At 34.0% G+C, this 23343-nt stretch overlaps 3 protein-coding genes and 1 long non-coding RNA gene across 6 annotated transcripts; all 4 read left to right on the top strand.

Moving 5' to 3' along the window:
• Window positions 1–2635: 2635 nt before the first annotated feature.
• LOC141660818 (uncharacterized) lies at window positions 2636–8027 on the top strand. The gene is made up of 3 exons (XM_074467803.1): window positions 2636–2756; window positions 7232–7644; window positions 7764–8027. The coding sequence occupies exons 2-3, from the start codon at window positions 7417–7419 to the stop codon at window positions 8025–8027; spliced, it is 492 nt and encodes a 163-aa protein (XP_074323904.1). The 5' UTR covers window positions 2636–2756; window positions 7232–7416.
• A 106-nt stretch (window positions 8028–8133) lies between these two features.
• On the top strand, window positions 8134–9614 carry LOC141723340 (uncharacterized). 3 transcript variants are annotated; one of them, XR_012576243.1, is made up of 4 exons: window positions 8134–8407; window positions 8920–9163; window positions 9256–9363; window positions 9462–9614. It is a non-coding gene; the product is annotated as an uncharacterized LOC141723340 (long non-coding RNA). The 3 variants fall into 3 exon arrangements; XR_012576242.1 differs by lacking the exon at window positions 8134–8407 and adding an exon at window positions 8425–8639; XR_012576241.1 differs by lacking the exon at window positions 8134–8407 and adding an exon at window positions 8426–8838.
• Window positions 9615–11481: 1867 nt separating this feature from the next.
• On the top strand, window positions 11482–14444 carry LOC141661664 (serine hydroxymethyltransferase 4-like). The gene is made up of 4 exons (XM_074468673.1): window positions 11482–12288; window positions 13023–13413; window positions 13502–13603; window positions 13967–14444. Exons 1-4 carry the CDS (start codon window positions 11611–11613, stop codon window positions 14209–14211), a joined length of 1416 nt encoding a protein of 471 aa, XP_074324774.1. The 5' UTR covers window positions 11482–11610; the 3' UTR covers window positions 14212–14444.
• Window positions 14445–15598: 1154 nt separating this feature from the next.
• Window positions 15599–20257, top strand: LOC141724976 (3'-5' exonuclease-like). Its single transcript, XM_074527300.1, has 6 exons — window positions 15599–16019; window positions 17653–17832; window positions 18615–18745; window positions 18827–18991; window positions 19727–19837; window positions 19946–20257. The coding sequence occupies exons 1-6, from the start codon at window positions 15740–15742 to the stop codon at window positions 20054–20056; spliced, it is 978 nt and encodes a 325-aa protein (XP_074383401.1). The 5' UTR covers window positions 15599–15739; the 3' UTR covers window positions 20057–20257.
• Window positions 20258–23343: the final 3086 nt, after the last annotated feature.

Raw genomic sequence — 23343 nt, 5'->3', positions numbered from 1 at the left:
TCTTCTTTCATCACACAACATCAGATAGACAAGATGAACAGGACCAAGCACCCAATTCGTGAGCGGATAGGAAACGTTCCGCAGTTTCCTATAGGCGTTGATGTCGCTGTAGCTGAGGTAGGAACTACCAATAGGCTAGGCTTTCAACTTTTGATGTATCAGATTATGTATATTTATGAATTGTAATAATTGCAAAGAAATGTAAATTTATTCAGAAACCTGTTTAAGGTGTATTGGCATATAACTTTGGAATAAAATGACTTGTGATTATTTTTGGATATTCATCTCTGAGACTATAACTTGTGGTGTGTGTGTTTATTATGGGGTTATAGTACAGAGTAGTTGATTATTTATTAAGATTGGGTGTTATTAAGGGAAATGGAACTCGTGACAACCCGGATCCCCGACCCCGGATTTGGGGGCGTTACACTTGGTATGGTTCCATCGATCACAGATCAAGTTGATCTTTACTGTGATAATAATGGATCCATTGCGCAGGGTAAAGAATCAAGGTCCCATTCCCGGGCAAAGCATATACTTAGGAGATATCACCTTTTTCGGGAGATTAATGAAAGAGGAGATATACATATATGTAAAGTGCATGCTGATGATAATGTTGCAGACCTACTAACTAAGGCTTTGTCGCAGTAAAAGCACGAAGGTCATACTAGTTCCATGGGTATTAGATACATGGGCGATTGGCTCTAGTGCAAGTGGGAGATTTTTAGTGTTTGTGCCCTAGAGACAACACTATTATGTTTTTATTATGGAATATTTGGATTATTAATTATGATTCTATGGATTATTCTTTAGTAATTTATTATATCTTTATTTTCTGTGATAAAATATTAGATTAATAAATGTCCTTGGAATATGATATGTAAATCTATATCTCTAAGTACGTGACTTAAAAATGTGATTATGAGAATAGTATTGATATTCCTAAAGGTCCCTAGTCAAGTATTATTGTTAAGAGACGATAATAAATACGTTGAGACTGATGTGTTTGTTGACTGATGATCACATCTCCTTGATCATAGGTATGATGATACTAAAAGTCAAAACACAGGCACATGTATTAAATACATGGTGTTGGATTGACCCGTTGTGAGATACTACATGTTTAAAGTGTCATAAGTTAATCTCACAATGATAATGATGTATTGTTCCTTTGACCTGAAATCATTATATTTCTATACGAGAATTAATATACTTTGATACTATTGAAAGTTATCCTTGACCGGGAAATAATAAAAGTAGACATTAGATATATTATGAATCGTATGAGAAATATGAATGATATAGATAAGATTTAGCCCTCCTTTATTAAAGGAGTGATATTATTGGCCTCTTGATTGAGTAAGACTATAAAATGCATGGTCATGCTCAAATACTGATTTGTTTAATAGTTTACTCATTGATCAAGGAAAGAAGGATTAAACGTTAACAGAGGATGACACAATGCATGCCTCGAGTTTGATCTATAATATAAGGCTAAAGGATTATATTATATTGTATATTATTCACGAAAGGTTTAATTGAATCACCAATAATTATTATTAATTGGGGAACAATGATGTATTACTAGATGCCACTCATTGTTTATAATTTTATTATTAGAAAATAAAGTTATTGTCAATGGAATAATAACCTAAAGGGTCATACACAAAGAATGTTTAAAACGGAGTGTTATTTAAATTATGAATTTAATTATTTTATGGTTGTTAATTCAAATTTAATTATTAAATTAATTAAGTGAGACTTGATTAATTGTATATATATATTATAATTCAAATTTAATAATAATATAAACCCAAAATTAGAATGGGTCCTTTTGGAAGCCCATTATGATTATAGGTTTAGGCCCGGATCCCCTCTCTCCCTATATATACATTAAGATGTATATTTTTAGGGTTTAGAAGAAATATTATATTTTGGAGAAAACCCTAGCAGCTCTACAACTTAGAGAGGCTGTGATATCCCGTAATTTTTTAGGAATTAATATTATTAATATCTGGATGATTTACGTAATTGTTTCAAATTGGGAGGGAATAATGTTGTGGATATTTTATTCCTCTTTGATGAATTCGTGTTTTTAAATGATTAATGTGTTATTTGATTCATATGTGAGTGACATTATGGTTTAAGTATTTTTTTCAAATATTTTAATGATTTATTAAAAATGGGATTTAATGGATCTTTAAATATTTTTATTAACTCATAGGTAGATGATTAAATCACGAAACTTGTTTTAATATCTCTATAATACCCTTATAGATATTTTAAAAATAATAGTTGGATTTATTTTGAGGTTGGAGTATTTTAAAATGATTTTATGAATTTATTTATATTTTTGAGCAGTACCTTATAAAATTCGTATATAATAAACAGTTCACTCAAAAATTATTTTAAAAATATGGGGACGAAGCTAATTTTGTGCTCTACTCTTCGTATAATTATCACCTTTTATAATGCAGAGAAATAGTACTCAAATTTGCTTTTATGTATTTTTGTGTAAAGAAAATGGTAACTTGAAATCTTTAGCAAATTACAGGGATACCCCTGCCTCTTTTCTCTTAAAAATAGCAGGCCCAATTTTTTTCTCTCCCCCGTGCTCATCGCTCATCTCTCGACTCTTCTCTTCACCGACTTTTTTTCTTCTCTCTGGTAAAGCTTCACCTCGTCGGTGTTTTCGTTTTTCTTGGTTCCAAGCTCGAATTCAACTTACCCATGACTCCTAAATCTAAAATCACGCGGTATGTGTATATATATGTATGTATTATTCGGAAACTCGAAAGCTAGAAATGGGTTTTGGATTTTCTCAAATCTAAACTCGTTTATTTGTGATGATTGGATTAATAGAGATTATGGGTTTAATCAATAATCGTGCTTATTGTTGTTTTGATAATATTGAGATATTAATATGTGATTATTTGGTTTGCATGCTAAGTTTTTGATGATTGGATTGATAGAGATTATGGGTTTAATTAATTGCTAAGAATTGATTAAAGTAGTTAATAAAGTTGAAGTGCAGAAAATTCAGCATTTACAAGGAAACTGTCCTATTTTGGATGGTTGTTTTGAGACGTTTAAGGACCTAATTTTTTAATGGTCAAAACATAAGAATTATCAGTTTATATTTGAGTTATATATCTGCAAAATTTGGTTACTATCAGACATGTACAAGTTGAGATACAATTTATTTAGTGCAAGGTGTACATAATTTATAGACAGGGTATGTTGGCCATATTTAAGATTCTGTTCAGGGGCGCTAAACACCTTGCTTTCATCTGAAATTTTTACTGTATATAGGTATGTGATTATATCTTGGTTGATGCCGGGTAATTATATGTTAGCTTATTGGTTTCCTGTTTGGATTGGTTTAGGTAGTAAGTTAGATATGGTAAATGATTATTAGACTGCTTAAATTGGTTAATCTTTTATAGATGATTAAACATGTTTAATATTTAGTAAATTTATAATTCTGCTGAAAGATTTTCTTATGTGTTTACTGCAAGTCAAGGCATATTTTCTTATATGTTTACTGCAAGTCAAGGCAGATTTTCTTATGTGTTTACTGCAAGTCAAAGCATAATTTCCTACGTGTTTACAGCAAGTCAAGGATGATTTTTACTATATATTGGGTTGTTGATTGAGATTGAAAACAGGTGGATAGTCCGAGAAATAGAGGAAATGCTGCCAAGCTTTCGATAGATTTCCTATCCATTTATTGGATATGAATAAGTTTTTATATAAATAGATCGTTAGTGTTCATATCATTGAAACATGCATATGTGTTATGTGTTTATATGCTATGTGAATTACATGCGTATATGAGTCAGAATTCTTGTGTTTGACTATTTTTCTTATATGTGGACTATCGTATGGGTAGATGATAGGGTTTTGACGCGCAGTTCGTCGAGTAATTATCGTTTAGTCGATTGAAGTGTTAATTTCTAATTATAGATACGAGTCGATTGAGACAATCATGACCAGACGAAATGGATGACGAGTAGATTTGTATAGTATGAAATATTGGGTGTGCAACACTGCATGATCAGCAGGTCAAAAGATTAGTAGAATAAAGACGGTGATGTCTTGAGACCGAATGTCTGAATAGACGTGTCATTGCGAGTGTGAATAACTGTTTAAACCAAAGACAAGTTTTCTATACTATTCTAATTCCAGAATAGTTCAATATCTTTCATATCCAACTGCTTATGATTATGCAAGTATTGCTTTTCTATTCTCAATTCAGAATAGATAAATATTTTACATATCGTTGAGTTAAATGTCATTATGCAAGTACTCTTCTGCTATTCTATGTTCATAATAGTTAAGTGTTTTTACTTATCCAGATACCGGATTTATAAATGTTTTATACTTTGAGAAAAAGATGATTTTGCTGCGAATGTTCCTATCAAGTGAAAGGGGGAATAAAATTATTAAGGGTGTCGATTATTATGACCCCTTCCAATAAAAAGGTTTTAAGATTGGATGAATGTGTAAGTGACCGTGGCGGACGGTCCAGCGGAGGGCCATGTATTATATGATCCAGTGCTATCACACGGGCTGATTAACATGTGATAGTACGTCCGTCAGTGAAAGATTCCAATCTAAATTATTATACTATTTTTGATAATCATATAATAAATGATATTTCCAGTATTTCTGTGTTGAATTAAATATGAAATACAGTTTTGATTCAGTTTCAGCTTGATGTTGATATTTACTTTGTGGTTAAATATCAAAGGTGGTATTAATATATATGATTGATGTTGACTTCGGTATGGGATGTTATGAGCATCAAAGTTAGTATTGATATCTAATTTGATTTGACATCAAAATAAGTAATAATATCAAGAGTTCAGTTTTGAATAAAGTTTATGATTCAGTCCAGGGTCACTGTTTCATATTGTAGTTTACGATATTTCCGTAAACACTGTTTTACGAGTTTTATTCTCATCAAAATTCAAAGTATTGCTGAATCATTTTCGCTCAAAACATCGAAAGGGTTTTGAATATAAATGAGGAAACAAATCTGGGATTCCTTAACTAAAACTTTTATGATTCAACAATATTGATTTAAAATGTTCTACTCTATTGCAGATGTCAGTTGTTATATCAAAAAAACCTTATATATATTATAATGAACTTGTTGAGCATTACTTTCGCTCATACTTGCCTGTTTTTAAATTTAACCTTTCAGTGAGGATTATCTTGTGTTGTTTAACTGCGTAATTCGAGAAGGCAAAAAAGAAGTTTTTGGAAGGTGGTTGGTCCAAGATTTGCGGGCTCGTGTAACTTCTATTATATAAAGTTGTTTATATTATATTATACTATAGTTGTGTATTGTATAGTTGGGCCTAGTATACTTTTTTTCGAAGTTATATTAGCGGGTGTAGTAATGAGTTAAAATTTGTTGAAAATAGTTTTTAAAGAAAGAGAAAATATATTTATGAAATTTGGGATTCTTATTTCTAGAACTATAACCTTAAAAGATCTTGGTGTAGTTTTGGGGTCGTAGATGCTATATTTCAACTATTGGCATTTAATTATTGATTTAATAGGCTGCTTTGGATTGAGGTTTCATTGTGATGACCAAATCCTCTGACCCCGGATTTGGGGGCGTAACAGAGGCTAGAGAGAGAGAGAGAGAGAAAAGAGGAAACCAAATCGGCTAGTACCGGCTCCGGTGATCATTGGATGATCGAACGGTCGTGTGGATACCTAGGAGAGCTGATCTTTGAAAAGAGGTCTGCTGTGTTGGTTCATTAAGATCAGAACGTTCATCACAATCAGAAGGAAAACTTAATTAAGGTAAACATCAATTCTCCATAATTTTCCGGTCATTATAGATAGATCCTGGGATAGGGCTTTAATTTTTTTTTTTGGTTTTTCCGTTGCGTTTTATTGATCGAATCCCTAGCAAGACACCGGTCACATGTGCCACCGATGTCTAAACTGTTATAGACATCATCCCGCGTAAATGCGATGTATTTTCTTTTAAAAGGCATCATTTAATTTAAAACCGATATCTATAACTTCTGATAGTCATATAATGGAGGCATCAGAACCTCAACTGGAAGAGTCGGAGCAACCCATAGTTACCATAACTGGTGATGTGGCAAGAAATTCTAGAGGTACGCGAGGGGTATGCGCAATGTACAAAGTTATTGTATAGAAAGCTCGCGGGAAAAAATTTAAAGTCACATGTGATCAATGGGGAATTCCTAACGGGGAAACTAGGACCCGATTGCAGTCCTATATTAGTATGTTGGCCAGGACTACAATTCCAATCGATATTGCTAGTTGGCGATATGTAGATCCCGAATTAAAGTCAAAGATTTGGATAGATATTCAGGTACTCGGCAATTTGTTAATTTATTTGCACATATTTTGTTAATTTCTTAATTTAAAAAATGTTCATATTCTTTGTGTTCTTTTCCAGTCAACATTCAAAGTTAGTCCACAATGTGAGGACATTGTCGTAAAGTCTGCGGGCTCTAAATGACGACAATTTAAAACCGATTTGATTAGGAATTTTGTGCTTCCGTTTGTTGGAGACAAGAAAAAACTGAATAAGCCACCAATGAGATATGCTTTTGTCAATAAGTCAACCTGGAAAATATTTGTGAAGTAGAGGACTGATCATACCTGGATGGTATATTTTATTTTATTGCAATTTTGTAATTCTCTAACTTTTTTTCCTTTTCTGTGAATTTTACACTTCAATTTTATGTAATTCTATAATTTTATTTTTAGGGAATTCATGAAGTGCATAGTGAAAGGGTTTCACACAGAAAGTATCATCATCACTTGTCTAGAAATGATTATATGGTCTAAAGAAAGACGAAGTAAGAATAAAGTGATTACCGTCTTATTAAAAAAATGGCAATATTTATATTTTGCTTCACATTTTGAACATATTAAAAAAGAAAAGTTGTAGCCGGAAGATGAATCCGATATAGCAATTTTTTCGCAAAAAGCTCGGAAGCGGAAAAATATCGAAGAGGTCGATGAAGACCTAGTTGTTGTATGCGATAAAATTGTAAGTGTTCATGTAGTGTATTATGTTGTATGCGATGAAGACATGAAGGATTAACACTTACAATTTTTTTAATTATTTTTTATACTTAATATTTTTTATTTTTTTAATTATCGACCTGGCTGTTGTATGATTATGTTAATCCTGTTGTAATTTTTTTTTAATTATTTTTTATGCCAATAGAATGCTTTTTTGGAAAAAAAGAGAAGGGTGAAATAGAATTCTCTGGAGGTGAATATGTTCTGACTACAGCTTTGGAGAGTCATGAACATTCAGGATGGGTTCGGACTGTTGGAGGGTACATAACTCCAAAACAGTACTTCAATCTTTCTAGAGAGAAAAAGATTCGAATCACGAAAAAAGAGTTTATGGCTCGTGATCGAGAAAGAGATGAAAATGTCGATAAAAAAACGCAGGCTCTTGAGGCAAAGATTGCTGAGTTGAAGGCAATGATGGCTTCAGGGATTGCTTTTCACTCCCCAATGATGTCTGAAAAGGCAAGTCATCAGCCTGAAAAAGCATTTGTAGTGGATTTCGATGCTGATGATGATGATGTTGATGAATATGTTCCAACATTTGCACCTCCTGGAATTTTGGTAAATTATCAGTAACTTAGTATTTTAATTTTTTTAATTTTTTTAATGCGGTAATATTTTCTTTTTAACTTGATACTTTATATTTCATTTTTTTTTGGTATTTTATTTTTATGTATTAGGGGCAGAGATCTTGTGAGCTATCCATCAACACAATAGACAACAATGTTGCATTTGGTATGGTGTACCTTAGCAAGGATAAAGAAAAATTAGATGAAATTGATACACCACTTGGACATAAGTGTGTCTCTATCGATGGTCTCCTCAAACAAGATGTGTTGCTTCCGGTGCCAATACGTGGTGAAATGGTGACAGTCTGCGATGTACTTGGCTCCTTTTTAGCATGGTCCGAAGGATTAATCAACTACACATCTTCAGCGGTATGAGGATATTTAATATGTTTTCTAAATTTTAAAATTAAAAATTCTTGTGAGGATATGAGAAACTAAAATATGTTCAAATTTTGGTGGTTTAATTATCTACAGATTAAAAAAAAGAAAGGTCGCGGCCGGGTACAAAGCCAGGTGCAGATTTGAATAATATTAAGTTAGAGTTTTTGGAAGCAAAGCCAAGTGCAAAAGTGCCAAAAGGCTTGAACTTACTGTATAAGCATGCTGTTACATGGATGAAGACTACTGGGGTTTCAGTACAGATTCAATGCATAAGTGTTGGGACATGGGAAAATAATTTACTTGTTATATGAGAATATTCAGGAGGTGTTGGAGTTTGAAATGCTAGGCCAAGCTGTAGTTGCATCTTACATGGTGTGAGTTTCTTTTGGTAATTTTAGTAATTTTACGGTTTAGGTTTGTTGTAATTATGTCTTTTGGTAGGTACTTGCATATTGAGATAAGTGAACGACCATAATTTGCGGAGACATTTGCTTTTATTGATCCAGGATCCACTTAATACCTGAATGCTGATTTTGAAACTTATATCGTGAACCGGTTGAAAGAGGGTAACCTGGATCGACTATTTTTTTTGCCGCACAATCAGAAGTAAATTCTTACTTTGTGATATTAAAAAGCCGAATAGTACAAAAACTAGTATATAATGTGTGAAATTTGTCTTTGACATGTTTTTTAATGAAAACAATATGCATTGGATTTTGGCAATTATTTGGAAAGGTGAAATATATTTTCTTAATCTTCTCCCTCACCCAGTGCAGTTTCCAGAGCTAGAAAAGGCATTATCGATGTAATTTTGGTTTTTCAGCAACATTTGATGAAAACTCTTGATATTCTGTATTCATTATATCAGTTTATTTAAATGATGCAGGGCATTGAAAAATTTTAATTCTGAAACTGGAAGGGGCAATCACAAGCCATTCAAAGCAAAATTTCTCAGTGTAAGCGCTTTTGTGCTTTCATAATTATGGTTAATAAATAGTTTAGCTGAGGTGTAAGTTTTTGCTTTGGAACGAGGGTCTCCCAAACAACCCGGTGGCACCGAATGCGCTTATGTAGTCATGCGCTACTTGAAAGAAATCATCAACGATACAATATTGACTTTTACTACAAAGGTTTGCATCCTTGTTTTTCCATTGGGTTACCTTTTAATTATATAAAGGTCCACTTTTCATTTTATAAAATTATGTTTTCTTGAATTTTTCAGTGGCTGCAGAAGACTCGCATGACTTACACCGAGGCCCAACTTGATGAAGTACATGTTAAAGCTCTCGGATATATCCAAAACTAGCTAGCTAGTTTGGTTTTGGACAAGGTTAAGTCTGAACAATTGATATTTTGGTTGTGGACAAGTTTAAAGGTTTTTAGCGTCCTAACAATGTCTAATGTAATTATTACTAGTTGGTTTTGCAGATTGATGATGATGTTAGTTTTGCGGATTGATGATGATGTTTGTTGGATGTATTTTGTGAATGGTATATATGGCTGGATATTGCAAATATGCTTGTAATTTTAAAATCTCGTGTTTGTGTATATAGAAATTAGTTTAATTAATATTGCCTTCGAAAGAAATGTGTAATGGTAACAAGCACATCAGATTTTTTTTTAAAATCTGATGTCTAAAACTTCGATTAACATCAATTTTATTATTGCAAAAGTGATATCTACAAAAATAATATACATCAATATTATTATTCAAAAGCTGATGTTTAAAACTAATATAGACATCAAGCAAAAGTGATGTCTAATATATAAATATAAATCGATTTTTTTGAAATAAAATCGATATCTCCAAGTAACTAGACATCGTCCAAAATCGATGTCTAATATCTAAATCAATATCGTTTTTTTGGGAACAAAACCGACGTCTAAATAGATAAAGACACCAGGAAAAAGTGATGTCTAAGAAACAAATATCTATCATTTTTTGGAATAAAATCGATGTCTTTAAGTACATAGACATTGTCCAAAACCGATGTCTAATATTCACATTAATATCAGTTTTTTATAAATAAAATCGATGGTTAAAAGCATAAAGACATCATTTTAAGGCGATGTCTAAGAGTGACCTAGACATCTATGACGTCTTAAACACCGATGTCTAAACCTTAATTTTGTAGTTTAATTATATGTTCAATGGAATATATATATTATGTAATTGTAGTATAAAAATAATTATATTTAACACATTTTATAAAAAATAGTACCGCCGACATCAGAATATAAGTTAAAACTGATGTGTAATCTAGTAAAGACATCAGTTTCTGACCGATATCTAAAATAGATATCACCGACAAAGACATCGGTCAGAAAAAATATAGATATCGGCTAAAAACCGATGTCTATCAATATTTTTCTTGTAGTGTTTCTACAAATTATCTTGTTATTGATTGATAGTAAATAACAGTTTATGCCAAAAAGGTCGATGATAGTCCCTAATCGAATATAATATAGGGATTATGGTTTCTTGTTACAGAGAAAAAAGGAGAGTTGAGTAAACTTTTTTACATAATTAAGTATACGTTTTCATATATAATTCAATTAAATGTACAATTTTAGTAGACATAAGATTATTTAACTAAAATAATTTATTTATATATTAACCTATTTATCTATTTTTTAATCTATATTAGGTATCAATTAATTATAGTTAACTTTATTTCCAAATTTAAATAAAAAATTTATAATTAATAAGTGTTTGTGGGGTTTTGTTGAGAAAGAAGAACATGATCATTTTAAGTGTGAAAATGCAATAAGTTGGTTGGTTTTTTCCGCTAATAACTCTTTAAAATCTATATTATAGTGTATGTTCTTTTTTTGTTTGGTTTGGTTATACTCATTTGTAATAGTCAGATCTTTTTAATCAAGTAATCAGTACCAGAACCGTTAGATTCAAATACTAAAATAATATACGGTACTCAAGTTTTTTGATTCGAATTCCACCAACAACAAATATTTATATTATTATTTTACATTCGAACTCCGCCAACAACAAATTTCTATATTATTATTTCTATGCTATCCAAATTTCAGGTTCAAATCCCGCCAATAACAAATATTAATATTATTATTTATAGATATACTAATAAAGTTAATAATCAAAATCTCATCAATTATGTATAATTTAATATTAACTAAAATAAATTTTTAAATAATAAAAAATTATTAATGAAGATCGTGTATTGCACGAGTTGTAAAACTAATACGGTTAAAATACGGAAACTGTTTAATTATGGAAATGAGATTGTATAGCAAAGATCTATTGAAAATTCATCACGATTAATTCCTATGAGCACGTTCGAAATTGATGGTTCTATCCTCCTAAATCAAACTCTTATACGGTATGACTAATGATATAATTAGAGAACTTAATCTTGAATCCCTAATCAAAATCTTGACAACCACCAACAAGCAGCTCATCTATCCACCATTAGAAAAACAAGAAACAAACAAAACCCTCCATTATTAAAAAACATAATTAGTAAGTTAAACACATACACACGTGCACCTTATTTATAATCTCTTTCAAATCCTCACATTTTCCCTACATTCTCATTTCAACATGGATCCAGTTAATGCATGGGGCAACACCCCCTTGATCACCATCGACCCCGAGCTCCACGACCTAGTCGAAAAAGAAAAACGTAGACAATTTCGTGGCATTGAGCTCATTGCATCCGAAAATTTCACTTCATTTGCTGTCATTGAAGCTCTAGGCAGCCCTTTAACTAACAAATACTCTGAAGGCATGCCTGGCAATAGATACTATGGTGGCAATGAATTTATCGATCAAATCGAGAATCTCTGTCGTTCGCGTGCACTGCAAGCATATCGTCTTGATTCCTCGAACTGGGGAGTCAATGTGCAACCTTATTCTGGCAGTCCAGCAAATTTTGCTGTGTATACTGCATTGTTGAATCCGCATGATCGGATCATGGGCCTTGATTTGCCGTCAGGTGGGCATTTGACGCATGGGTATTATACTGCTAATGGAAAAAAGATATCGGCTACTTCGATATATTTTGAGAGTTTGCCTTATAAGGTTGATCCGAAAACAGGGTATATTGATTATGATAAGTTGGAGGAGAAGGCTTTGGATTTTAGGCCCAAGATGTTGATATGTGGTGGGAGTTCGTATCCGAGAGATTGGGATTATAAGAGGTTTAGAGAGGTTGCTGATAAATGTGGTGCACTTTTGCTTTGTGACATGGCTCATATTAGTGGCCTTGTTGCTGCTCAGGTATCATCATACATGTTTTCATTAAAATTCTTTTGTACATGTTAAGGATGTTTTATTTTGTTTAAATAGGTGATTTGGTATTTGATTTTAGGATGATACTTTGAGTTATACATTTGCAATTGTTGATTTTTATAGAACGATGGAGAATGTCCCAAACTGGATGCCAAATGAGCACCTGATTATCTTTCTGATAGCAGAAATCATAATGCATCACTGTAAATTGTGTTTAGGTGGTTCATTAGATATCTGAGTTGGGAATTCTGGAGTGTGGATAATGTTTGTGGAAGATCACGCATTTGATTATTTCATATGCAGCGCCATTATTTCCCTGCTTGATTAGGCTCGGTTAGGGGTATGCTCATAGTGGTTAGATTGATGGTATATCTAGATTTGGAAAGCTAGATCCTTTTGAGTTCAAATGACAATTGTAGCTTTGTTCACCATGAATGTACCTGTCATCGGTCTTCCTCTATGTGGATAAATTTTTCTTGATTATTCCATAAAGAAACAATAATACGTTCATTTGAGACTAGGACCGTAGAAAATTCGTGACTGTAATTCTGGAGGTACCACTGACCTGCTTGATTATGGGTTAAATAAAGTAAATGATTTTGTCAGAACTTTATTTAAACATTTGTTGACAGTAGATACAATGTTGTGTTTCGCTGTTTATTTGAAAATATAGAATATTACCTCAAGAACAGAAAATATTATAATGTCTGTTTTGGATGCAGGAAGCTGCAGATCCCTTCGAGTACTGTGACATAGTCACAACCACGACTCATAAGAGCTTGAGGGGTCCTAGGTCTGGTATGATTTTCTACAGAAAGGGACCTAAACCAGCAAAGAAGGGGCAGCCAGAGGGTGCAGTTTATGATTTTGAAGACAGGATCAGCTTTGCTGTTTTCCCAGCCCTCCAGGGTGGTCCTCACAATCACCAGATTGGTGCATTGGCCGTGGGCCTAAAACAGGCTGCATCTCCTGCATTCAAGGCGTATGCTAAGCAGGTTAGGGCTAATGCTGTCGCTGTTGGAAATTACCTGATGAGCAAAGATTACACTATTGTCACCGGTGGTACTGAGAATCACCTTGTGCTTTGGGACCTTCGCCCTCTTGGTTTGACTGGTACGATGATTAACTTTAATTATTTCAGGTGTAATATTAGCCCTTTTGTTTATGCTAGAAATTCTTCATATGTTTCTGGATTTTGCAGGCAATAAGGTGGAGAAGCTTTGTGATTTGTGCAGCATCACTCTAAACAAGAATGCTGTATTTGGTGACAGCAGTGCATTATCCCCTGGAGGGGTTCGAGTTGGTAACTAAGAATGCCTTTAATGATATTGTTAATACAAAGTTGCATGCATAGAACTAAGCATATATGTTGATGGAAGTGTCAATGACGTTCCCTTGTGCTCTGTGCTTGGTATGTCATGATTCAGACAGAGCACATGACAGTTTGTAATGTCGATTGTTAGAATGAAGTTCCACACGTAGGCATATAAGTTGTCATGACTGTCATCGATGTTGCTTTTGTAACTACACTACACATGTACAACTAAAACATGACTCTGTCTACCAGGACTCATTTCCCAACTTCGGATACAGTTGTCATTATAACCTCTATTTTTCTTGATCACAAGTGCCTAAATGATTTTTCGTTTTAAAACAACTACCGCAGGTACTCCTGCTATGACTTCAAGGGGTTTGCTTGAGAAGGATTTTGAGCAGATTGCAGAGTTCCTCCACCGCGCTGTAACCATTACTTTGAATATCCAGAAGGAACATGGGAAACTGTTGAAAGACTTCAACAAAGGTCTTGAGAACAACAAGGAAATTGAGCAACTCAAAACCGATGTTGAGAAGTTTGCGTCCTCCTTTGACATGCCTGGATTCTCTGTTGCTGACATGAAGTACAAGGATTAGGTTTATCGTTGTTTAAGTTAATCCAGTTTTCAATCAAAAAAATGTTAACAAGGTTCCTGTTTTAAGCTGCGGTGTTTTAGGTTGTAGGGTAGTAGATGAAATTTTGGTAGTAAGATTTTTGGTGATTGACACTGCAGGAGCTCAGTCTCAACACTTCTGATGGTGATATTAATGAAGTGTTTCATGTACATAAACTTATGAAATTTTTATCATATCCATTTTTGTTCTTTTCATTTGGAGATGACAATATTGCTCAAAATTTTGGTGTAAATTAAATCAAAATATACTCAATTCTCTTGAGCAGCAGGTCCTGAAATAGGTGACTACATCTCATATCTATTTTATGTTGAAGAACCCTCCAGTATTTAATATTTCTGATGAACTCAAGTTACTGAAGCTTGAACCAAGTTTTGAGACAGGTAGTGACAAACATTACAGCAAATTGTCTGAGTGAAAATCAAAAATCACTTGTTACAAGGAATAAGATTATCTATCGAGGGGCATTACAATGATTTGGAGTTCACCTTGTGGAACTCAATCATTAAGAGCATCTCCATCGGATGTGATCTGCCAAATCTTATGTGGTATGATACATTGTCAAACTACTTGAATTATATGATTGGCAAGAGGTTGCCAACCAAGATTGCTAAAACTTGACAACTTCCTAAAATGGTTTAAAATACATAAACAAATCCAAAAAATTTATATCAATAATATTTTTTTTAGTTTATGACTCATTTACAATTTAATTTAAGGGATAACATAGACAACCATTAAATATTGCTAATTATTAAAGCCGAATTTTGTCAAGTTGATATAAAATTGAGTGAAAATAAAATATTAATATATATATATATGATGATTTGACAAAATTGACAATTAACTTGATAACTTTTATTGGAGAATCTTTTTATTAGAACCCCATGAGATTTAGAGTTCATTTTCCAACTCTTTACTGAACGGCTCTTGCCTCTTCAACTCAGACCCTGAAAGAACAAGCCGAAGCATGAACAAAAGAAGCTAATTTGTTGGGCTAGTCACCCCATGTCGTTTTCATTCTTGTTTTTGCAAAGGAATCTATCTATACAATAATTAAAAGAAAGGAATTTTTTTAAAATCTCTGATACTAGGAAGAGAATAGTAGTGCCATGGGAAAACAAGAGTATTCATGAACAAATTACTGCTTGGGTCTCATTCATTTTTATATAGTATCCTTTCTAAGACCTCCTCTCGATTCTATATTTTTTAAAAATATTAAAATTTTAAAATAGCAAATTTCTTCCATTATTTTTAGTTTTCCCCCCCTCTTAATTCCAATATATTTATTGTGAAATTTTCCGATCGTATTAGATAAGGTAAGTAATTCATTAATTTAGCAAAAAAACCCAAAAAATGAATAATTTAAATTAGCTGAATATGAAATCAATGTTTTGAGAGCACACACAAATTTAAATCTCCAAAAATATTGCAAGACCCGCGGAACACAAACACACACACACACTCACTTTCTTCAATCCTCCAATTTGAAATGGAAAATCAAGAACAGCCCCCTACACTAATCTCAGATTTGGACCATCCCTTTACAGAAGAAGAGCTCAAAGCCATTGACGCAGCCTTTGAAACCGTTTCTTCTTCGTCCTCCACTTTGTCTGCCAGAAAACTTGATTCACCCGCCGACCATCGGCCCAAAACTCGCCGGAGATTGCCGGAATCACTTAAAGAATCCAAAAGTAAAACCCCATTTAAAGAAAACAATTCAATGTCATCTACTAGGTTGAGATGGCTCAAAGATCTTGATTCTCATCAAGGTAACCTAAAAGATTTGATTTTTATTTTTGTTGTTCAGTTTGAAATTGTTATGTTATAGTAGCATTTCGTATTCATTGGATTTTCCCTGTGTTTTTCAAATGATTTTGATAATGTTTATAGCCAGTGTCGTACAAATAGCCTTAATTAATATGTAAATTGAAGTCAAATGTGATACAAGAATCAGCAGCCACACCAATCATGAATGTGCCTTCTATTTCTACTACATAATTGTACTCCCTCGGTAAGCCACGAATCCATTTTTTTTCAAAATTTAACATTTTTCGCTAGTTAAGAATGGAATAATGATGGATTTTACTTGGGTGTATATATATCACTAATGTGTCCTTACTTGAGTGACTGTATGGTTATATGTGTCTGTGTCATCAAAATTGAGGACATTGAGTCCTAAACTTTAGCACTAATGCAAGTGATGCTCCCTTAATAAACCACCCTCCTTTGTAATCTTTGTTGATTCAATTTGAATGCTATAAACACATGGTAATTACACAAGTCTATATTTGTTTTTTTGGAACTTAAGTTACATTAAGTTTCTGATTAGGAATGATCTAAAACCTAAATTTTGTTCTATATCTACTACAATTAAACTACAGCAAATATGTACTAAAACATGTGTATAGCAAAAACCAGACGCGTAGATCATATTCAACGGTGTTTGTTTAAATATCAAGAACTTGCCTGTGTAATGTTTTTATAGAACAACGCTTGAAAAGAAAATCTTTGGTTTAAATATGTGTTAAAATTTCTACTATTAATGATATTAGATGTGCGTCCATGAAAGAATGGGCGAGTTCAGTTAGTTTATATCCTTGGCATGGGCGTAGGGAGAGTATAGTGACCCTACTCAACTTAAAATGTCTATTAATTTTTATCATATTGAACATAATTTAATCAAAATTTTATTAATAAAATTAACATTTTGACCCCACTCAAATACAATTTATATACAAAATATCAAAATTATTGAATTTTTTACACTGAATTGATTTTCTGGCTACGCTTCTTGGGGTAGCTCATTGAATACTGTGTTTATAAGGGACTGTTGATAAATAGCATGCCTTGCAGCTCTTTATGCTAAAAGTCATGTCAGAATTCCAAACTGTGTAACTATTTGTGTGTGGGCATTGTGCTATTGGGTGAATGGCAGGTCTGTCCTTAAGTGGGTAGCTTAGGAACATAAGCATGCTTGCATCTTCTAGTGGTGTTATCAAATGATTTTCTATCCAATGCATGTCAAATATGTATGAAAAATTGGACATCAAGCAGTAGTCTATGTGTTAAATCATAAATGTTGCACGAGGGTCGAGCACTTCTGTCTTGATAGGTCTAGAAAGGACTTTAAAAAAATTGCGACGACCCGAAGCAACCTTAAACTGAGCGAGAGCTGCTAAGATATAAATGTCTATGCATTAGGTGGGTTACGGGTAACAACGTTTCAATACTTACTGTTTGATAGGATCGTTCTATTATTTATAATCATATGCAATTATGTAACACAAGTATTCTGCAGACTTGTTCCTTAATATTGCATACGTATACTGTTAGGCTATAATGTAATGTTTGTTGTTGTAAATAACAATACATTATCGCACTTTATTTGTCTGCCTGTACCAGACAAGTCAAAACTTATATACCCAGAAGTGAGCTTTCAAGGCAAGATTGTGTATAGCAGAACTGCTTTCGAAGTGGATAGGGCTTCAAAGGAGCTTCTTAAAGTTGTTCAAGCTAAGAAGAAAGAAGGAGGTCACATTGTTCTAGGGTTTGACATAGAGTGGAAGCCCACATTTAGAAGAGGTTTGCTAATGAACAAGACTTTATATGACAATTCTATTTAGTGTATATTGACATCTGTATCTTCATTTCAATTTGTTGATATGTCTATTTTAATGTTTCCCTTGCTATCTGTTTAAATGCTTCTTCAGTGAATCATTTAAAATAACTGGATTATCATCAGTGTCTGAGCTCATTAACCAAAGATCGAAGAAATCATTTTAGATTGGCCTGTGATATTTTTTGTTTGAATGGCATTGTTAGACTATCAGAATTGTTTTCTCATCAGTATTTTTAAATTATACTTGGATTATGCAATCAAGTGATATTTTTGTAACTTATTTTTATGATTAAGATTTTTGTTTGCTATGTCCCTTCTGGCCTTCTCTGGCTAGAAAGGTTTGTACACTTGCAAAATCCTCTTAGGAAGCTAGTTAATTCCGTACAGTGTGCCATGTGGATTAGCGCCATTATAGAATTAAACTTAGAGCTTGCTCAACATGTTTTCTACGGCTGATTCTTTTTTTTCGTCTGCTTCAGTTGACTATTATTCTATATAATCTGTTATTTTGTACAACATTAATTAGGTAAAATTTGAGTAATACCTTATCATATATGAATCCTCTTGTGCTTTTACTTCATCTGGTTTCCAGCCTTAGAAAACATGATTACTTTATTTACTTTGATTAATTTTCAATTAGTAAGAGTGAGCTCAAATTTGTAGACTTGTAGTTGTAGCTTTAACTGTTTGTTTATAGAAAAATATTTTTAGGTGAGATCTGACAGAGGATAGCTAAAATTTGCAGGTGTTCTGCCAGGAAAGGCTGCAGTTATGCAGATATGTGGAGATGCAAATCATTGTCATGTAATGCATATTATCCATTCAGGAATTCCCTCCAGTCTGAGATCTCTTCTTGAGGATCCTTCTTGTATTAAGGTTCAACTATTGGGATTTTTAATGTTATTCAATTTTGCCAATGATTATGGAAGCCTCTTATACCGCTGAAAACCGTAACAGGTTGGAGTTAATGTTGGAGGTGATGCTAATAAAGTATACAAAGATCATAAAGTATCTGTAGAAGCTTTGGAAGATTTGTCAAGTCTAGCCAACCAGAAGATGATTGGCGGTAATCCAAAGAGGTGGAGTTTAGGATCTTTAACTGAAACACTTATTTGCAAAAAGGTTTGTTTTTTATTCGATTTAAAAAATTCTGTCATTAGAGTTCCTTATTTCATGTACGATATAATCACGAAAACTAAATTGGGATTAAATTTCCTGAGAAGAATGTCTTTGTTGGTGTCTCAAGACCCATGGCACAGGCCAAAATAGGATAGCGGGGTTTTAAAATCAAGTCCGACTAGCTCCGGGTTCAGGCATTTCTAACTTGTTTAGTTTTCCATGTTCTGCTAATTCCCCGTACCATATCACAATTAATAAACTAATGAAGCATTGGTGATTTGAAGTCAGTAGCTTTTGAGTCATTGGTACGGATCGGTGATTTAAGGTCTTAAGAAATGAATCACTTGTTGACATATCATATAAATAGGAAGATATTTCATATCTATTGGCTTTTGTGTTGAATTGGCTGCTTTCAGTAATGCTAATTCACCTACGGATCAAAATCTAATATGGAGAATTGATCGGTTGTGAAACAGTTCAGTAAGATATCATTAAATTTTTTGGTGTAATTCTGTTCCTAATAATTCTACTCTGATGTGAATAATATGCATAGCTAGAATATCCTGTTGGTCCATTTTAGCATGACAGTCATGCTAAAGACCAATTTTCCATTATCTTTAGAAAGGAAAAATTCCCGAGAAGCTTAATGGTTGATTTGGAGTGATATTGCTGGGGTGGTATTCCCCTTTTGTTTTATGTAACTCTTTAAAAAACTATCTAACTGCAATCTTCTTATAGCTTCCGAAGCCCTCCCGGATTAGATTGGGAAACTGGGAGGTTGCTGCTTTATCAAAGGCACAGCTTCAATATGCTGCAACAGACGCTTTTGCTTCCTGGTACATATATGAGGTAACAAACTACTGTTACGCAAAACTAGAAACTAGAAAGTAATATTTTGTAAATTATAAATTTCTCTAGCTTTCATATAAAAAAATCATTGCTTTGTTAATGGTACAGGTCCTGAAGAAATTTCCAGATCCTCCTTGTAACAAAAGCGAGGAGGTAGAAACTGTAGCACAACAGCAATCTTTAGCAGATGGGCCAACTGCATGTAATATTTCTGACTAGTTCACAACACATTGTTCAACGTGATTCTCATGAATATGGGCCGAGTTACATTTCAAACCAGCAGATTTATAACTTGAAGTGCAGTTGTACTGTGAGTATTGCCCCTGGATCACAGTTGACAAAGAGTCAACCCCCACCCCCTCTTATTTTTTGCGCTGTTAAGATATATTATTAATTTTAATCGATTTAATATTATTGGAATTTTTGAGCAGTTCACTATAGTAGTTACTACTTACTAGGTACTAGTTATATATAAGCATGATATTGTACTTGAATTTTCATGGATGTCGTAAACCAAAAATAGAAGCATATCACTAAGATAGCTATGCAAAGAGAGATTGTAGAAAAGCGCTGGTTTTTTCTTGTTAAAACTACATGTATAGATATGATATGCATTGTGATCGAACGATAGGTAGGAGTCGATTTGATAAAAATTTGATGTATGAGGTTGGGAGCATGTGAGTTTGTTGAGCTAAAGTGGAAGAAAGACAAAATAAAGGGAAGCTGGGAAAAATGGGGGAGAAGGTGACGTGAAATAGAAAGGATGAATGAAGCTTGAACCTGTTTTGCAAAATGCATGTGCGAGTGGGGCTTGTGTCTATTCTGATTGTTACATCTACTTTCATATTTACATGTAGTAGTGATACATAACATTAAGATGGAGAAGACTGAAGAGAGGGGGCATCATTTATGTTGGCGGTGGAGGATGACTGGGGGGGGGGGGGGGGGGTTATCATGTGAGGATAGAGTATGGGATCTATAATCTCCATTTGCAGATGGGACAATTCGGCTAACAAACTTTCTAAGCCCTTTCCCAACAAGTAGTTGCACTTACTAGTAGAGATGATGTTTGCATAACAACCCCCTAACACAATTATTTTACCACCAGTCAGAATTTAGTTAGTGGTGAAAATAGCCTTGGAGGTAACATAAAAAATAAAAATTTGTCCTGGATTCAATAGTTTATGGTGGCTTATATATAACTGATGGGTGAGAAATAGAGGTGGCCATACGTACTGTCCGTGCGTGCCGAGCCGGGTTTTCAGCGGGCCGTTTTGCTTACATCTAGATTCGTAAACGGCACGTTGTAGTGGGCGGGGCATGCCGGGTTCGGTCCGAATAACGGAAGTTAAACTCGTGCACAGCTCGCGAGTTATACGAATTAAACGGGTCAGGAACAGGCGGCAGAATTTCAGGCGCGTGAGGAGCCCGTACGTGCTGGGGCGTGCGGGTCGAACGGGTCGATGCGAGTCGAACTGGTTGCGCGTGAAGTAGCATAGTAGCAGCAAGTCAATTTTTGATTAATTTAATTAGAAGACAATTAGTTGCAAGCTGTGCAAAGTGGAGGAGGGTGTCACATGTGTGATTTGAATTGGCCGATTTCCGTACTAGTACATTGATTCAGCTAAATGTTATAAAAATATATAAACATGCAAAGCTAAATGTACATACACGTTGATACCTGATAATAATAATACATATAAATAATTGAAGTGCACGGGTTCACGGGTTGCACGGGTCACGGTTCGACGGTTCGTGCCGGTTCGACGGTTCGAGTTCGTGCCGTGCCGGCTTCCCGTGTCGTGCCGTGCCGATCCACGTTTAGCAAAAATTAGACCCGTATTCGCCCCGTAACTATTCACGGTCCGTGCCGAGTTTAATTCGCCCCGTTCCAAATCGAATTTAGACGAATAGAAAAACGGGTTGGGGCGAGTTCGAGCGGGTCGAACCGCCCGTTTGGCCACCTCTAGTGAGAAATACATGCATGTCATGAAAGGTGGCCAGTTGTGCAGGCGGGCTCGTGCGACCTGGTCCGGTCCCGGGTTTTTATTTTTTATATTCGCGTGTAACCGGCACATCAGTTTTAACAAGCTGTGCCGGTTTGAACCAATCCGATTTGTTTCGAATAGAATTGGATTTTCGTATGAACCGGCCCGGAACAGGCGGTTCAAACTTGCACAAGTGGCAACGTCTAGTGGTGGCAGACATGGATGGTTCCACTAATGTTATGTACAAGTAGCTTGTTGGGTTGTCTGCAAAAGAACTCTTGGCTAGTTCTGCATATACTGGCTATGCACAAGTACTTTACTGCTACATCTTATACTCAATATTCTCTAACCCTCTTTCATGTCTAGTTGTACCTATGCACTATCGTAATAACTTGAACCATCGTCGTAATTGATCATAAATATTTACGTTTTCTGAACTCTACGTGACTTTACTTGCGATTTTTTTTTAAATTCTTGTGTGTTTCTAGTTATATCCTCTGTTATATAAATAAGTCGATTTTTCAAAAATTTCCGACAAATTACTTATAAAGCGGTCAAAAATATTTGACCAATTTACTAAATTACTGATAAAAAAATCAGATTTTTTAAAAACTGCCTGATAAATCTGTAACCACGACTTATATCTTTTAATTATATTTTTCTGAAAGATCAAAATCTTTAGAGGTAGCTTGTAGTAATAGAGTTGTGAATGAGCGAGTACATTAAAGCTTACAAAACGACAACAACAAAAACGGTACCAAACATACAAATCCATGTATGAATCCATATGGTCCCGTCCCTTGCCCCAAATCTGTCGGTACGCCAAATTTCAAATATTTTGTATGTATAGAAAGGGAAGCTAAAATATATCATCTCCTTTCATAAGTGATGTTGTATTATCGACTTCAATTTAAAACGCAAGTACTTGTCATCAATAACTGCAAATTCTTTAAGTCCCCGCACCATAAATAATGGTAAAAAGGGCTGATTCTCTTGCCTATCCATTTTAGTTGTTCCTCTACTCTTTTTCACTTTACAGAAATTAAAAACAGATTCTGACATAATATATGGTTAAAGAAGACCAAACAACTCTTTAATGGCCAAGTAAGGGTACAAGAACCTTTGATAAAAATATTAAAGGAGTAACTTAAAGAACGTTGCACAACTGTGTCTCACTGTCTTTATGTATGCATCTTCCGGCTGAGAGTACTGCCCTTCCCTTTAGTTATTTTGTTCACTTAATATAGCCTTTGGTCTATTCATGGTTTAAGCTATCATGGGAGTATAATATTTTGTATTAGTGACTAGTGTAAAATGGACTTTTAGCGTTGCTCTAAATAGGTTTTAGGCGCCGGTTTTGGGCGTATAGTACATTAAAACAACACATATTTATGGGCTTTTTGTGTCGGTTAAGCATAGAGCTGGCAATTCGTTCGTTTCGTGTACTTTCGTGTTTCGTGTCATGAATGCCTGACCCAAACTCGAATCGTTAATGATTCGTTTCGTTTCGTGTTCGTG

This window comes from Apium graveolens, chromosome 5 (assembly GCF_009905375.1).
Source record: "Apium graveolens cultivar Ventura chromosome 5, ASM990537v1, whole genome shotgun sequence".
In the NCBI taxonomy this organism is placed as follows: domain Eukaryota; kingdom Viridiplantae; phylum Streptophyta; class Magnoliopsida; order Apiales; family Apiaceae; genus Apium; species Apium graveolens.
Note: the sequence above shows the minus strand (reverse complement) of the source record. Positions and strands in the feature narration are given on the sequence as shown.

What these genes read in the sequence shown, in the direction of transcription:
- LOC141660818 (XM_074467803.1), top strand. Translation starts at nt 7,417, where the DNA reads ATGGCTCGTGATCGAGAAAGAGATGAAAATGTCGATAAAAAAACGCAG. An exon ending in TTGCACCTCCTGGAATTTTG is followed by an intron (nt 7,645 to 7,763) that starts GTAAATTATCAG and finishes TTTATGTATTAG; the next exon opens with GGGCAGAGATCTTGTGAGCT.
- LOC141661664 (XM_074468673.1), top strand. Translation starts at nt 11,611, where the DNA reads ATGGATCCAGTTAATGCATGGGGCAACACCCCCTTGATCACCATCGAC. An exon ending in TCGCCCTCTTGGTTTGACTG is followed by an intron (nt 13,414 to 13,501) that starts GTACGATGATTA and finishes TGGATTTTGCAG; the next exon opens with GCAATAAGGTGGAGAAGCTT. An exon ending in CCCTGGAGGGGTTCGAGTTG is followed by an intron (nt 13,604 to 13,966) that starts GTAACTAAGAAT and finishes CAACTACCGCAG; the next exon opens with GTACTCCTGCTATGACTTCA.
- LOC141724976 (XM_074527300.1), top strand. Translation starts at nt 15,740, where the DNA reads ATGGAAAATCAAGAACAGCCCCCTACACTAATCTCAGATTTGGACCAT. An exon ending in AGATCTTGATTCTCATCAAG is followed by an intron (nt 16,020 to 17,652) that starts GTAACCTAAAAG and finishes TGCCTGTACCAG; the next exon opens with ACAAGTCAAAACTTATATAC. An exon ending in GAAGCCCACATTTAGAAGAG is followed by an intron (nt 17,833 to 18,614) that starts GTTTGCTAATGA and finishes TAAAATTTGCAG; the next exon opens with GTGTTCTGCCAGGAAAGGCT.